At 34.3% G+C, this 16,981-nt stretch overlaps 1 protein-coding gene across 1 annotated transcript; it reads right to left on the bottom strand.

The window, feature by feature from the left end:
- Positions 1 to 1,041: 1,041 nt before the first annotated feature.
- Positions 1,042 to 11,904, bottom strand: LOC102598653 (uncharacterized). The gene is made up of 11 exons (XM_006357200.2): positions 11,715 to 11,904; positions 10,968 to 11,262; positions 9,493 to 9,570; positions 8,862 to 9,370; positions 7,258 to 7,890; positions 6,978 to 7,132; positions 3,051 to 3,262; positions 2,812 to 2,945; positions 2,380 to 2,726; positions 2,202 to 2,305; positions 1,042 to 1,406 (listed from the first exon to the last, which is right to left on the bottom strand). Exons 2-11 carry the CDS (start codon positions 11,242 to 11,244, stop codon positions 1,336 to 1,338), a joined length of 2,520 nt encoding a protein of 839 aa, XP_006357262.1. The 5' UTR covers positions 11,245 to 11,262; positions 11,715 to 11,904; the 3' UTR covers positions 1,042 to 1,335.
- Positions 11,905 to 16,981: the final 5,077 nt, after the last annotated feature.

Below are 16,981 nucleotides of genomic sequence, written 5' to 3'. Positions count from 1 at the left end.
TTGTTTCTTGTACTTCGACTATCGTATTGTTTTGTTGTAGTATTGTTCTGAGTTATTTCTTGTACTTCCATTTATTTTTTTTCTGGACTGTGTTTTTATTGAGTCAAGAGTCTATCGGAACAATTTCTCTACCTCTAAGGTATGAATTAAATCTGTGTACACTCTACCCTCCTAAAATCTCATTTTGTGGGACTATATTGAGTATGTTATTGTTGTTGGGGGTGGTGAAGTGGATCATATGGAAAGAACTATATACATAGACTCTTGAATGAAAATTCAAGGATGGTGTTAATCCTTTTATATAATAGTAATTTTTAATTATATTAATTCCTTATACGTATGTTATATAATTAATGTGTAACTTTGAAATTTTATTCTTTGTAGTTTGATAAAACAAGACTATATGTATTTTAATTTAATTTCTAGTAAAGGTGCAATTGATTATTGCTAAATATGTACTAAGAAAATATACCTCTAAATTAATTAACATGCTAAATTCTACAATATTGTACTTAAAGAACTTGGTCTGTTAAGTGGTAAGTTTATTTAATTTGATTGGTGATTATATGAGATGGAATCCATCAACTTGAATTTACTATTTTATAGATGTAAGCTTTAAAAACGGGGGAAAAATTATTCAATCACTACATAAATAAGTTCTAAAATTACACCTCGAAAATTTGCATTAGACTCTTAAAATTGACAAAAAAAAAAACATAAAATTACAAAACTTATACTTCCAATTCCATGTGTGACTTCTTGTTAAACATTTTTTTCATAGTTCTGATATAATTTAACTGTTAAGAGTTTGGTAAATCTCTAAAACCGGATCGAACACTGATATAATTTTTTTTTTTTGGTTTCCCACATGGTGTCTGGAACCCTGACTAAATCAGGATCGAACACTGTAGGGGTCATTCATGAGTAACGCTCCCAACAAAATTTTCTCCATACCCAAAACTCGAACTCGAGACCTCTGATTAAGGGTGGAGTAGTCAATCAATAAATTTATTGGAAAAGGGGCCTTCTAAAACAATACAATTATACACAAACAAAATAGTCTTCCATTTGCTTTTCACTTCTCCCCCTGGTGGGTACTTCAAATTGAACATAACATCATCTACAATAAGGTACAGTCACAATCCCTTCACATAATCCATTCTCTCCTTTAGTTTGTCAATTCTAAAGGCTAGCATTTTATAAATCTACACAATCATCACACACCAAATGGACTCCTCAATTTACATCAAATCCGCGATATCATCTACGTATGACACTAGCACTATGAATATCTTTCTGTTCACTTACGACGTCTGAAAACTGTAAATAGTCACCTCAGATAATCCCAGTGGAAATGCTTGAAGTTGCATTAATCTTCAGAGAATGCTCAGGAACATATGTCACACCTGCCAATGCAGAATACTTGTCTCAGTTAATTCATCCTCTTACATTGACTTTTAACTTGTTCTGGACTCAAACAGATAGTAGCACATACAAAAGGACATTTTTGCAGAATGTTTTGAAAAATTATAGACGACACATGCACCATAGGAAAGGTTCACTCATACTCTGCTCAAAAATTACTCAATTAGTTCGTAAATGCACCGTAGTTCATAAAAGATAACACAAACTGCATCGAATCTAATTATATCAAGAGCTTACTCTGCTTTTTGCAGTCTACCCAACAAAAAGGGAGTAAACAGAGGAAGAATGAAAGAGACGGGTTGAGATAATTACTGAAGCCACAGAAGTTCTAATTTTTTTTCCCACCAGAAATTGGGGTAAAACCGTAGCTCGATAAGTTCTAATTTTCATCCAACCAAATAAGGGTCTTTTTCCATTTTGATACACATAGTAAGAGTATTACTGACATGTCATCCAATCCTCTTCTCCTTTCTTTCCCTACTTTATTTTCCTCTTAACTGATCTCATCTCTGTTCTTTCAATCCAAATAAACCCGACACAATTGTCAAGGCACGTAATACCTTGCACTAATTTTTGAGTAATAATTCAAGAGTGGGAAAGGAACCAAGGAAAATATGATATTTATCAAACTTTCTGGTATTTCTGATATTAAAGTGAAATATGCTTAAGGAACCAAGCCACGGATTGATGTCAAATCATTGCTGCCATCTCAATGTGGATATTTAAATAACGGAAGTGGCAGGAAACAAGTTTAACAATTTGAACTCAGCTAATACCTTTCTCCTTTACATCAATCTGTAAAGAATCAAGTGTGATTATACCATCCGTCAGGGGAAGCACTTCAAGTTTGATGGTTGCTGTAGATTGAGCGGGCACACATCTGAAACCACCACAAAGGGGTGTAAGACTAAACCCGAAATGCGAAATAAAGATAATTTACAAATAAATGATTACCCCAAGGGAACTCTGCTCTGCAACCATAGATGTGTACAACCTGAATCGCCACTTGGAAGTACATCAGGTATGGGAGTGGCTCTCTCACTAAATGAAACTGATTGGGAAATTTTTTTCCCTTCAGGTACTTGATTTACTGATACCAAGCTATTGCTCTGAGCAGCACTAATTTGCTTATCAATACTCACTCTCTCCATAAAATCAGAAGAGCCAATGAAGGGACTCATTGGTGATGTCGGTGAAGTACTCAATGACACCACAGAAGGTGGGGAAGTAAAGGAAGCAGGAGCAAGCACTGTCATTGTCAGATCTTGTGAAGTCAGGTTTGATGCCTGAAGAGTTAAAACCTGACAAATTGAACATAAGATAAGCATTCAAGATGTTTAAACCTTCATCTCGATAAGTTAAAATTATTCTCATATCATGTACAACCTGTACTGGAAGCTGAGCACCTCCTTCAAAAGATCCAAGGGTTTGTTTTGTCATTTCAGAAGCAACAGAGATCATAAGATCCCTAGAAATTCGTGGTCTCCAGCTTGTTGGCTGCTTGAAGAACAACTTTGATTCTACAAGTATCCACAGAAGAACCAAGAACTTAAAAAGTGTAAGACCCCATAAATAGTTTTCAGATACATGTACCTAGAAGGAATTCCTTTTTAAACAGTACCTACCTGTGTAATTGCATCGACATGATACCAGAACTGCATATTTATCAGTAGGTGACCCAATATTTCTTTCCTCAATATTGGGAAGATGGTGCCATGTTGATGATGCACTTCTAGAATGTACTCGTGAAGATCGAAATGTTTTTCCACTATGACCGTTGGAGCTCTTCAAGATGGGATTGACTGGTCTGAGAATGAAAGAATGTTCTTCACCTCTCCTGCAAAGGGCATATTGCAGTTAATTTCTTCGCACTTGCAATCCAGCAATTATAACAATTACAACAAAAAGGTAGGCCGACACTGGTTTTGACTTTTGAAGCTAGCAATAAAAATAATAGCCTTAAGCCTGTATGGCCAAGCTGCCAAAAACTGCTTATTTTTAGCACTTCTGTCAAAATAGCTTTCAAAGAACTACTTTTGGAAAAAGTTGTTTGTGTTTAGCCAATTCGTCTGAGAAGTATTTTTTTCCCCAGTATTTGATAAGAATTTTGTGTTTAGCCAATCTTTTTAAAGTGTTTTTAAGTATCAAAAAAAAAGTAGCAAGGTTCATTTTACAATTAGGATTTACTTAAACAGAGAAATTATTCTAATTATTTATTATGAAAGACCTAAATTAATTTATATTTATCCAATTTAATTAATAAAGAGAGAAATGACTCATATTTATAGTTGATAGACTATTCCAAAGAGGAAGAGGAGGAGAAGAGAGATAAGGGGGAAAAAGGACAAGGAAGAAACCAGAAAAGGAGAAAAGCTTCTGTATATTTTTGAAAGATAGATATGTTAAATTAATGAGGGATGGTTTGGTAAAAACAATTTTTTTTGTTTATAACCTCTATTTGCTTTGGTGATGGACGAGTTGACGCGGTCTATTCAGGAGAGGGTTCCATGGTGTATGTTATTTGCGGATGACATAGTACTGATTGATGAGACGCGGGACAGAGTTAATGCGAGGTTGGAGGTGTGGAGACAAACGCTGGAGTCCAAAGGGTTCAGGTTGAGTAGGACCAAAACAAAATATTTGGGGTGCAAATTCAGTGATGCGTTGGATGAGGCAGATGTGGATGTGAGACTTGCCACACAGATCATTCCTAAGAAAGAAAGTTTTAAGTATCTTGGGTCTGTAATCCAAGAAAGTGGTGACATCGACGATGATGTCACACATCGCATTGGGGCTGCTTGGATGAAATGGAGGCTTGCCTCTGGAGTCTTGTGTGATAAGAAAATCCCGCCTAAACTTAAAGGTAAGTTCTACAGAGTGGTAGTTAGACCGTCCTTGTTGTATGGAGCGGAGTGTTGGCCAGTCAAGAACTCACATGTTCAGAAAATGCATGTTGCGGAGATGAGGATGTTGAGATGGATGTGTGGGCACACTAGGAGCGATAAGATTAGGAATGAGGTTATCCGGGAGAAGGTGGGAGTGGCCTCGGTGGTGGACAAGCTGAGGGAAGCGAGACTGAGATGGTTTGGACATGTGAAGAGACGGAGCGCAGACGCCCCAGTGAGGAGGTGTGAGGGGCTGGTTGTAGATGGTACGCGGAGGGGTAGAGGTAGGCCTAAGAAGTATTGGGGAGAGGTGATTAGACAGGACTTGGCTCAGCTTCGCATTACCGAAGACATGACTCTAGATAGGAAGGAGTGGAGGTCGCGTATTAAGGTTGAAGGTTAGTAGGGCTAGCGTGTTGTCCTCCTTTGCGAGGCTATGGGTTGTTAGTGTTTGTAGTAGTCATAGCCTTGCACGTGCAGTTCCTGGCAGTGATACCTATAGCCTTTTGTTGTCTACTGCGTTTCACTTATCGCATTGTTTTATGGATGTTACTGTCTCCTTTGTTGATTATATACTATCTTTCTTATTGGATGTTATGTTATATACACGGTTTCCCTCGCCTTTTACTTGGATTTGATGTACTTGAGCTGAGGGTCTCTCGGAAACAGCCTCTCTACCTCTACGAGGTAGTGGCAAGGTCTGCGTACACTCTACCCTCCCCAGACCCCACCTAGTGGGATTTCACTGGGTATGTTGTTGTTGTTGTTTGGTTTTTTTTTTTATTAACCGAGAAATCCGTCTGTGACCCGCCCTTTGGACCAATCACACCTTCTAAACTCGGTGGATAATGGGCCCGCCCCTCTACCCTTCTCCACTTAAATACCGGGCTTCGCTTTGCATGGTGTGGGGCTTGAACCTGCGACCTAAGCCACAAATCCTCCACCTTTTGCCACTTGAGCTAGGCCTTGGGGGCGGTAAAAACAAATTTATAAGAAGGATATTTTTCCTTGAAAATCTTCCCCTGTGTGAGTTTGCTTACATTGTTGGTACCAAGCCCGAGAAAGGAAGAGGGTTGTGGTAGGCTGACAGTCAACCAATCCAATTCATGATGAATCCTCATAATATAGAGCCGACCAAAGTGAAAGGCAAGTTCTACATAATAGCTATAAGACCAGCAATGTTATATGGTAGTGAATGGAATGTTGGGCTGCTAAAATACAAAATATCCACAAGATGAGTGTTGTAGAAAAGCGGATGCTAAGATGGATATGTAGTCATGCCAGATAAGATAAGACTAGAAATGACAACATCTGCCAGAAGGTGCAAGTAGCACACATTAAGGATAAAATGCAAGAAGGTCGCTTGAGATGTATGGGTATATTGCGTTGACCTACAGATGCACTAGTCAGAAGGTTTAAAACTATGGTAAGTGAAGGTGTTAAAAGGGGATGAGGTATAAATGCAAGAAAGTTGTCTCCAAAGACCTATAAGTGCTTGGTATCAATGCCAACTTAGCTAAAGATAGTGCACGAGGGAAGAAAAAGATCCATATAGGTGATAGCTACTAGTTGAGGATAGGTATTAGATTTACTAGAGAACTTCTAATAATAATAAGAGTTGTAAACTTTTTTCACTTTTATTCTATTTAGTATGATTCGAGCTTAAATGAAGATATGCATATTCATATAGCCAACCAACTTGTTTGGGACTGAGGCGTAGTTGTTGTATATTTTTTCCTTGAAATAATTACTTTAGTTTTTAGTTTTTTTTTTTTTTTTGATGAAGTATATAATTACTTTAGTTTCTTTTTTTTTTTTTTTGTTTTATAACCGTGGTGTCGGGGCCAGCTTTCGCTCACCTCGACTTATTCCACGGGATACCTTCTATATCTCACCGACAACAGTACCAGGTAGCTCTGTCCACTAAGGCTGGGGAAGAAATCACTTAGTGTATTTGTCTTTGTTGAGATTTGAACCTGATACCTCATGGTTATCAACCCACTTCATTGACAACTATGCCATACCTTTGGTTTTTTCTACTTTAGCTTATTGGGAAAAGCTGAAATTTTGTAGCTTCTTCCCAACAATAAACAAAACTATCCCAACAACAAAAAAGTTGGTTAAGTTGTTGCTCAAAAGCACTTCTTTTAGTTGGCAAAGAAAAAACACTTTTTTCGTTGGCAAGCACCTCAAATCTCAGAAGAAGTGTTCTTAGCCTCCAAGAAGCTTGGTCAAACACGCTATTAATTTAGGAACACCTAACTGGTGATTGGTAGCCCTTCCTTTGAACATACTTGGAAAAAAGTAGTAAGATATTCAGAATTTCCTCATAATCTCAAAAATATTCAGCTTGATCACTGATACTTGCTGCAATAACAGCAAGTAAACTCTATGCAGATATCTTTTTAATAAGACCTGCCTCAATGGAAGGAATGCTTCTGTTTCTGCTGATGGCCAATATATGTTCCATTCTCTTGGTTAAAAGAAGAACAACCTCTAAAACAAATGCAGATTAGGGAAACTTCAATCATTAAATACAGATTTACATACACCAGGCCCCAAAAATGATGTCTGTTGTGAGTCAATACACTAGCACTATTCATAATGATTAGATAAAGAAGATAAACCATTTATTAAATAAAGATAAGAAGTTAAACCGAATTAAACCTGAGGGCCAAATTTGGCAAACTATAGTCTTCACCAGCTTCAATACATGCAATTGGTAATGATAAAGGAGGCCCACTTTTGGAAGCTTCTTCAAAAATGATTGTTACGGCATCTATGTAGACAACAATATCAGGTGCATGTGTTGGACAGACATTCTGCAAAAGAATGCTGATTTCATGTTAATCGTCTCGACATACCCAAGCCATAAGGTACATTAAATTCCTAGCAACATACATATATCCAATTTAGCTAGTTACTCAGGCTAATGAATAAAACCCACCTTGATGTGGACACAAAGGAGATCATCTGTATTGCAGTCAGCAGCAAAAGAAGTAATTTCTACTGGTTGAATTATTTCAATTTTCCTCCTCCATCTTCTTCCAGGGATGAAAATACCTTCTAAACCACAACGAACCGAAAATCTTTCTGGCTCAAGAGATACACCTCTAAAAGATAAAAGTCCTTCACTCCCGGTCTTTTCACTCTTCACTGACCTTTGAAATGAAAAGTGTTCCCAATCTTCTGGATTAAAACTTGGTCCAGTAGTGGAGGTTGTAACAGATGGAGGTGGTGCACTATTTGGTGGAAGTGAAGACATGGAGTAACTTCTAAAGTTACCGAAAGAAAAGAGTTGTGATCCAGAAGATCCAGATACGATGGGCTTTGTGGATGTGCTACGAATGCTCGCACTGGAACTTAATTGAGGCGGGGATAAAGGTCGTGCGGAAGGAGGAATAGAATTATCTATAGGAAGTAGCCATTTCAACAGTTCACCACAGGGATCCTGCTTTGCATAAGTTAAATTCTCCTCATTCAAAGACGACAAACTTCTCTCTTGATACTTCTCAAATTGAAGAATTTCAAGCACGGGATCTCTCACAAACTCAATGCCGACATTTACTTGTAAAAGTACCTGCATCCTTCCAGACAAGAAAATTGTATCTACATCAGTTGTTCTCCAGGAAAAACTAAAAAGACAACTAATAAGTAATACAATTAAAAGTCTATAAGCATCAGAAAGGGCAGGAAAAGAGGTACTATTTTTCATCTCTAATTTAAATGTTCAACGACATACCCAGTGTAGTCCCACAAGTGGGTTCTGTGGAAGGTAGTGTGTATGCAGCCTTACCCCTACCTTACTCTGATTTAAATGTTCCCACCACTAAAACAATACTTGTCTAACATCCGTGTTTATGATTGCCTTCAAAAGAAGTTATAGAGATCGAATAAGGAGAAAATAAAACGGGAAGACATTTGTAGAATCCACTAGTCACCCTGCACTACATTAAACAGTGAGATCATACTTCTAGAAATAACACTAAGGAACCCATTATAACCTGGAGAGAAACCCAAATTTTGCTAGCCATACCATTCAGCATCACAACAACCTTCTCCTGGACCCTGATACAGATTTCTCAAGAAAAACATTCTAAATCCAGTATTACTCCTCCAAGAACCCCTTTCCAAACAACCTCCTTCCCTGCGGAGAAGCTTATGTATGACATCTGACCACCATCTCCACATCTAAGCTATTGTTTTGACAGGACAACAACAAATTTTTGCCACATTTGAAAACTCGAGCTGAATATGGTTTCTTTCAATCACATCAATCCTCTGTCACAGTGGACATTTCACACAATAAAGAAACTATGTTTCTTTTGGATCTGCTAACTATATGCTAAAGTAACGGGAAACAGGTTCATGCAGGCATAAGTTCAATAAAAAAAACAGAAACACAACAGCAGATACCAAAGTCAACACTATGAAAGAAATGGAATGCCTTTGTACAATTTGAGTAAAAGGTGATGGCATGTACGTTGGTCTGTATATATTTCACAAGAGATTGGGTGTAACTGCAGACACTACAATTTTTGCAGAACATACCACTATATCTCCATTTGAAAGGGCACAACACTTGACAGCATTTCTTGCCACTCCACCAGAGGTTCTAGCATCAAAGTTTCCCTTATCAGTGGAAGCACTCAAAGACGGCTTCTTTTTAAGTGTCTTCACTGTTTCTGAGCCATCTGCTCCAATCATATCAGATACTTCCTCCATAGCTTTTCTTTTCGACCATAGAGGCTCATCTGACTCGGCAATTCGAGCGAAAAAGTGAGAACTGTTAAACCTTTGTACTAGTGATTCAGTTTGTCTTTTGTAATCTTCCAATCTCAACAGATTTTCACCAGTAGAAACCTCCTTTTTGGGGTTAATATTTGCATTGCCATTCTCACTTACACTACTATCATCCACTGCTTCTCTAGGGGAAACAGACCCGGAAGTAATCCCTGTGTTACCATTTTGTTTCATGACGGCCGCAACTTTAAAAGGTGTAATAATTTCTGTATCCTGCTTACAGGCTGAGAGACATGCAAGTACATGGACCTGTTCACCTATAATTGATGAAAAAATTAGAAAGAAATAAATGACAAAACCTGAAAAGAGGTGGAAGATGATAGAAAAGGAGGGGGAGAGGAGGATACAAGTAGAAAAAGAGATTAACAATAGTAGCTACCAGGTATAACAAAGAAGCGGTCCAGTGAGCATATGGAAGATACATCTGGTGCCTCACTCCAGTTATCAGGAAGTTTATCTGGAAAGGCATGTCAAGACTTGGTAATTAGTTCATTGAGATATGAGTTCGGGATTGCTGGACAAACATTTTGAACATCAAACACTATCTTTGAAGCAAAAAGCAGCTGAGAGAAAAATCAAGCACACAACTAAGATTTCATCCGACTTAAACAAAATATTCCATAACTATATTAGCATTCAGAAGATGAAGAGAATAACGATATTATGCGAAAAATGATATAGATGAATTCAGGACTCTTTGATTTCCTTCTGCACACCCAAGTTTGAAAATTATCAGTGCTTACAGAAAAAGTAGAGGTGAAATAGAAGACAACAGAAGTACTCTTCATGATGCAACTTTTCAGCGTTTTTACTGAATATTACAGATTAAAAAAAAAACTAAAAATTAAGATCCTCGACCAATGTTTTAATCCAAAGCTAAAATGTCATTGCCAAATGCAAACCACAGCTAGGAATAAACAGACTTTCTTATTATAGAAAGTTTGATCCGTAAAAAATTTCCGGAATACTTACAGCAAGTATGATCCAAAACTATAAGATGTGATATTGTTGGGAGTTAAGAATAAAAGAAGGTTCCCTACCCTGCATTCTTATCAGAACTATCCACAATAAAATTATAAATGATAGTCATCAATTTAGACAAGGAGGGCGAAATATGCTAACATTCCAAGCACTAGATTCAGACTTCTATCAGTAACTCACTAATTGGAACCAATGGCAAATAGCCCAAAGGCAGGCCATCATCAGGTATAAATGATGACCATCTGCCTCCCTCTTAGAAAAGGAAGATAAGAGTTGTACTAACCAATTTTCCACCGAGATAGGAATATCTTTACAAGTTTCCCTTTTTCTCCTTCAAAGAATGGATAATCTTTCCATAATAACTATGGTAATCTAAAGTCTAAAATAGATATTGAACCAGTAGGATGTGTGTAAGAAAGACTTAAGACAACAGGGTTGTAGACTAAACTCCTAACAAAATTCTTTCTCACAACTTGAGGTAGAAGGACATTATGAAATTAGGCACAAATCTACTATTCCAATCTGTACTGGAGATTTTTAGGCAATAAAAATTCTAAGTTTATAGACGAATGACTCCAGAGAGACTTGCAACTCATCCAGGCAGAGAGTAATAGGAGTCCACATAGTTGAGGAAATAAAAATTTACTGCAGATGTTGAACAAACCCCCACTCCATAGGAAACCAATCCAGGTTACTCTCCCTTTCTGACAACTAATGCATCTGGTGTATCAATATTAGCCAAGACATGTGATGCAGCGCATGTTATCGGTAATAAGCATACAGATATAGATACCAAACATCAAGAACAAGGCAGAAAGGAAAAATGAAAAAGATACACTTTCAGATCAAAGGAGGAAAAAAAAGAAAATTTACCCTTTGGAATAGTTATCCATCCTTCGTCCTCTTTAACATCAATGTGGTTGGCAGCAAATTGAGAGTTGTTTTTCTCATTTATGTCCGCAAGATCTTCATCCTCAAATTCATCACTCTCACCGTCACGTTTCTCACTCTCCGTATAAGGTTCTTCAGCAATAAGTCCCTCTAAAGTAGTACTTGGTTTGGCAGCATGAGTTGGCACAGATTGAACTTCACGAGCAGGTGAATGCTCAGAAGCTGCAGTCTGATTAGACCTCAGCATCAGGAAGTTCATGATTTCCCCTGTAACTCCCTACAACAATAAAATCTTAACTTCTCTATCCAAATCCTCGAAACTGACAACAAAAACCTAAATATACATGTGTATGTTAATTTTCTATGCACACAAAATAGAGTTCTGGTGACGCATTGGATGCACAAATACTGGATCTACCTCTGCTCAAATCATTGCATTTTCTACTCAATTATGACCATATGCTAGTAACCAAACTCATCAAAATGTAATAATTTGAAGGGAAAAAAAAAAGCGTAGTATTCGTGTTTGTGCTTCGAAGAATCAAAAACATTCAACTAATAAACACGACAATTATTGGTAAATACTAATACAGATAAATTTGAAGACAGTAAAAACTATAGAATGAGAATTGTAAAGCGATAGGAATCTACCAGATGAAGAGCATATCTTTTTGAGGTATAGGATCAGTAATGGAGAAAGCGAAGGAGGAAATGAAATCGGAAAAATACCTGATCGGAGATGTCACCGGAGAAGAGAGTCAGAGAGGTTGCCGATCGGGAACACGGCTGTGGACCGGTGGTGAGTCGGACCGGAATAAATCGGTGCTGTGTGTGATAAGCTTTGGATCTGTGTCAAAGCTTCGGTTTTTTCAAACAACTCATTTCTTTCAGTTTTGAGTTCAATTTTATTAAAATGTTAGATTTACCCACAAGTGATCTCTTGCGGTTTTAGCACAAATTTAACACTTTCAATTGCTATTTTTTATTTTATCGTATCGTATTCTTTAAATCATAACAATGAAAAGTTTTATTTTATATATAAACTAATTTGGTGTGATTGTAATTTGCATTGTTAGCTTAATATTTTCTTCTTATTTTATCTTCATAGGATACAATTTATTTATAAAATAATATGTACCATACAAAGGACCAACTTCACTAGTTGGACTGCAAAATAAACAAAGTACATTTACGGCATATGTCTTAATGAATAATTACTTTTTAAATGATCATTTTTGAAATACTGCAATATTTATAAACTAATGAACAAGTACCTATATGATATACATTTCGAGTATACAATTCACATGATGTATATCATTATATAACAATATGATTCAACTAATTTTACCGTAATATACATAACTATTGTACTATAATTTGCTTAGGGGTATTTTTGTACGCAATAAAATCATAAACCCCTAATAACCAAGAGTTAGTTTCACCTCGTAACCGATTTTTGTCATGTTATTTAAGTTGCATTTAATTTCTACAAATTATTTGATTGGTAGTCGATTTTGACAAACCCATTTGTTGAATTTTGTGTATATCACATACTAATAATATTGGGCCAGATTGTAGATAACAGACTTAAAATGGGCTCTTGGCTTATTGGGCCAGATTGTATATAACAGACTATAAATGGGCTCTTGGCATTTTGGGTAAGATTGTAGTAACAAACTAAAAGAAGGGCTCTATCATAACTTGGGCCCAAGTCTAATATGTGTGTGGTGACATATTTTGTCCAATACTATTTTATTTTTTTTGGGTAAATTACATAAATCCCATAATTTTAATATGAAATTACAATTAATCCCTAATAAGTTTCTAATTACATTAATTCCTTAAAAATTAAAAAAAAACAGATACAATAATTGAAGCTCGGATACATTAAATATGTAGCTCAGATACATTAAAAACTAGCTCTGATACATAATATTTAGCTTGGATACATTAAATACTGGGTCGGATACATTAATATGTAGCTCGGATACATAATATGTGGCTCAGATACATTAAATACTGGCTCAGATACATTAATATGCAGTTTGGATACATTAAAAAAATAAGGGATTTTGGAGATTTTAAAAAGTAATAGGGGATAATGGAAATAAGTGAAACAAAATATGTGTATTTCTGAAATTTGTCCTTTTTTGTTTCCATTTACGTACTTCATTCGCCTCAAATTATTTATTGTGATGATTTTTAAAAATAATATCGTAAATTATTTATCATTAAGAAGATTAAGATAATATAAACATTTTCTTTCATTTCATCCTTAGAAGTAATTATTTTGAAGACTACAATCATCTCAATCGAGTAAATTTTTAACAACAAACAATATATCCCGTATAACGTTGTGTCTGGAGATGGTAGAGTGTGTGTCGTCGACCTTAGCCCTACCTTAGAGGTAGAGAGGTCATTTTAAATTGACCTTTGGCTCAAGGAAAAACAGTCAGCCTAAAATTATTGATGATGTACTCTTAATAAACAATGGTGATAGTTAAAATAGGAAAATAGAACAAATGATAGTTGAGGTGTGTTTTAAATATAAATGGTGATAAGTTAGATAGGAAAAGAAAACAACAAATAGTTTAAGTGTTAAACTCACAAAAAAATGATAATTCAAATATGTTCTTGACCATTAATTCATGTAAAAAAGAACACATTTTTAATTTTTCAAAAACAATATTCACCAATACGATAAGTCATACCGTTTTCCGTCTTTACATAATGTCACACATCAACAAATTTAAAGAACAAACCTACAAAAAAGTAGGGTATGGTGTAGCACTACAACAAATAAGTTAGGATAAAAGATAAAAGTAAGATTATTAAATAATAAGTAAAGACAAACTGAAAATTAAAAATTAAGGTTACTATACAATCACACCAAATCAATCATTATTCAAAATGAAATTTTTATCGTTACCTAATGATGGATCAAACAATATAATATAGTAGTCTATTTATAAATTTGTAAGCACATTATAACATTTAAGCCAAAAATATTGGGTTCATGAATTATGTCGTAACACATAAACAAAAAACACATTTAAAAGGTGTTGTTCTCTTTGTCAAAGTAATATTTCTCCATATTAATTCAATCTTATGATGGTCAACAATGTTAACTAAAGAATTTAACACATAATTTGTGTAAGATTTGTTAGATAAATCTCAAACGTCGAACGTTAAACGTGTTTAGGACATACAATCAAACGCTTAAGACGTAGATCTTACAAAACTAAGCTCCACACGAGTCTCAAAACATTTTGCCATAGCCTACCCCGAGGCAAGTCCCGAAGCGAGTCCCAACACTACCTTTTACATCAATAAGAAAGAAAGTTGAATAGTCTTTGTACTAGTTATAGTTTCCCCTAGATACAACTATTACTATAAAACTGACAAATTTAATTGGCCAGAAAATTACATTATTCTATTTTGGTTAGCTGCCAACTTATACTAGTATTTCTTTGTTAACATTCTTATCCATCCAAACATGTCACATCTATAACAGTCATCACCAAGTCACCCAACTTAGTTGTCTTTTGAAATTATCAAATTTTTTTAAAATATACTTTTTATAATCTCTATGTCTAGCTAATACAAGTAGCGAGTAGTGTGACACCCATAACGATGAACAAGCTATGGAAGAACAAGTGCACATTATATTTTAGACGAATTTCATATTAAGAAATATATATAAATCTTATAAGAAAAAATTCAGAATCAATTATTAAAGCATTATTTGAATTAAGACTTGAGAAACAAATTTGTATTAGCCTTCATTTTTGGCGTGGCAATATATACAAAAAAAGATATTAAAGTAACACGGATTCCCCACATAAATTATGTCCTCATAATAAATTAATATTACCAAATATTCTGGGAAATTAAATATTTTTAATAATTATAATATTCGACCATGTTTTGCATTTATAATTCTTTACTTTTTGAAATACAATATCTCTCTGATAATGGAAAACGATCCTTTAGAAGTTTTGAAGAAGTCCAAATTCAGCTATACATTTAATAATTGGGTGAAAACATATTTTTTAAAATATAATTTACTATAATATAATACATCTTTTTCCCTTGTCTCTTTGGATTGTTGTTACCTATTGTACGATGGTCCGTGTTATGTTGTTAGTTTAAATATATTGTTTATTTTTATTGTTACTAAAAAATTATCTTGTTACTAAACTCACTATTATATAACTACACAAAGTCTTATATTATATAACGATCGTTTAATATGATCACACGACTATTTATTTTTGAAATCAAATTATTAGATAATGATACAACATCAAAACAAACAATACAACATAATACAATAATACAATATATTATGAAATGATACATTATAACCATCCAAACAAAGATCGAATGGAAAAACGTGTTAAGTTGGATGAATAAGGAGGACCAATAAAATAAAATTTTAAATAGTCAAGTAATCGAGCTATTAACATTTTCATTTTAATTTAAATATTGTGGGAATTTTGTTAAAACAATGATTAGTAGGTTTTAACTTGTAGCCTAGATTCCACATATTTGAATCTTGTTGTAGCAAATATAAAATGAATATCATTCATATTGATTATATTTATATTTTATATATATTATTCATATGTCACAAAAAAAATGAGAATAATATAAATACAACAAAAAAAAGTGAATATTCATTAGGGATTATTGGACCACCTTTTGTTGTGGTAAACAAAAAAAGGAGAATATTCTAAATATAGATATTTTTTTGTTTTCAATTCGGTGTCGGGAACCTATATTGAAGTTAGACTTAATTCGAATTCGCATCGAGAAGTCCCACATTGGATTGGAAGGTAAATCGTTCCCTAACAAATGCGACTTTATACCCAGAAGAAATTGAACCCGAGATCTCTGATTAAGGATGAAAACATACTTACTACTCGACCACAATTCTGATCGGTCAAACATAGATATACGTGTTAAATGCGGCGATAAGCCATCGTTCATTTTTTTCACATTCTAAAAAAATAAAAATAAATTTATTCTGAAAGGTCACTGACCACAAAATGCCCTTTCCTTATTCTTCTTTATTTATTGGTGCTTATTTCTTTTTTAATCTTTCATGTCACTAACCTAATTTAATGATTAAGATTTTTAATATATGCTTCATTTCAATTATAAATTATAAATAAATAAATGTCGTTATCGATTAAATAAACTATGTCTATTTAAGTTGACATATTTATTTTCTTCCACACTTATCTTGTTTTCCAATTCAAATACGTTCTATTTGTTTATATTTTTAGAAAATATAAAATTGAATAAAACGAAAGGGATCCATAATCAATACAAAAAAATTACTAGTATTATCTAATTCAAATAGCCATTTTAATATTATTTTGATATGTACAAATAGTGTAACGACTGCATAGTTATTTTTTATATGAATTCTATAAAATTTAATTTCCCGTAAAATGTGATTTATCAATCGACAGAAAATGATACAGAAAAAAATAACGATTTCAAATTACTGAAAAAATAAAAGGGGGTGGGGGTGGGGTGGGTGGATTCTACCACACCTAGATTAATTTGGACTGTTGTATTGGCTCAAAACTTAGTGCCACTTTTTATTATTTATTTATTGTTATTATTATTATATTTGTGGCTTGTATATTAAAAAATAAATAAATTATATATGTACTTGTGTTTATCACCCTCCTAGTCCTCTCATGCATTACATCTGTCATGCAATAGTTCAGCATCATTCTTGTCAAAATAAAAATAATTAATTAAAAAAAAAGAATAGGGACCAATATTTTTACTACTATAACTTATAACATTTCTTTGCTGAAATTTGCCATAAATGATGCTAATTGGTATTATATTATATAAATGGTGATAAAAATTGTACTTTTCTTTGTTGGTAAATGGTAATATAATATAAGGTTTGTTTATAATCACATCTCTTTTTTTGACAAATTGTTTCTTTCTTTTTGGACTATATTTGT

Source organism: Solanum tuberosum, unplaced genomic scaffold, assembly GCF_000226075.1.
Source record: "Solanum tuberosum cultivar DM 1-3 516 R44 unplaced genomic scaffold, SolTub_3.0 scf00243, whole genome shotgun sequence".
Taxonomy (NCBI): Eukaryota; Viridiplantae; Streptophyta; class Magnoliopsida; order Solanales; family Solanaceae; genus Solanum; species Solanum tuberosum.
This window is presented reverse-complemented; position numbering and strand designations above follow the sequence as displayed.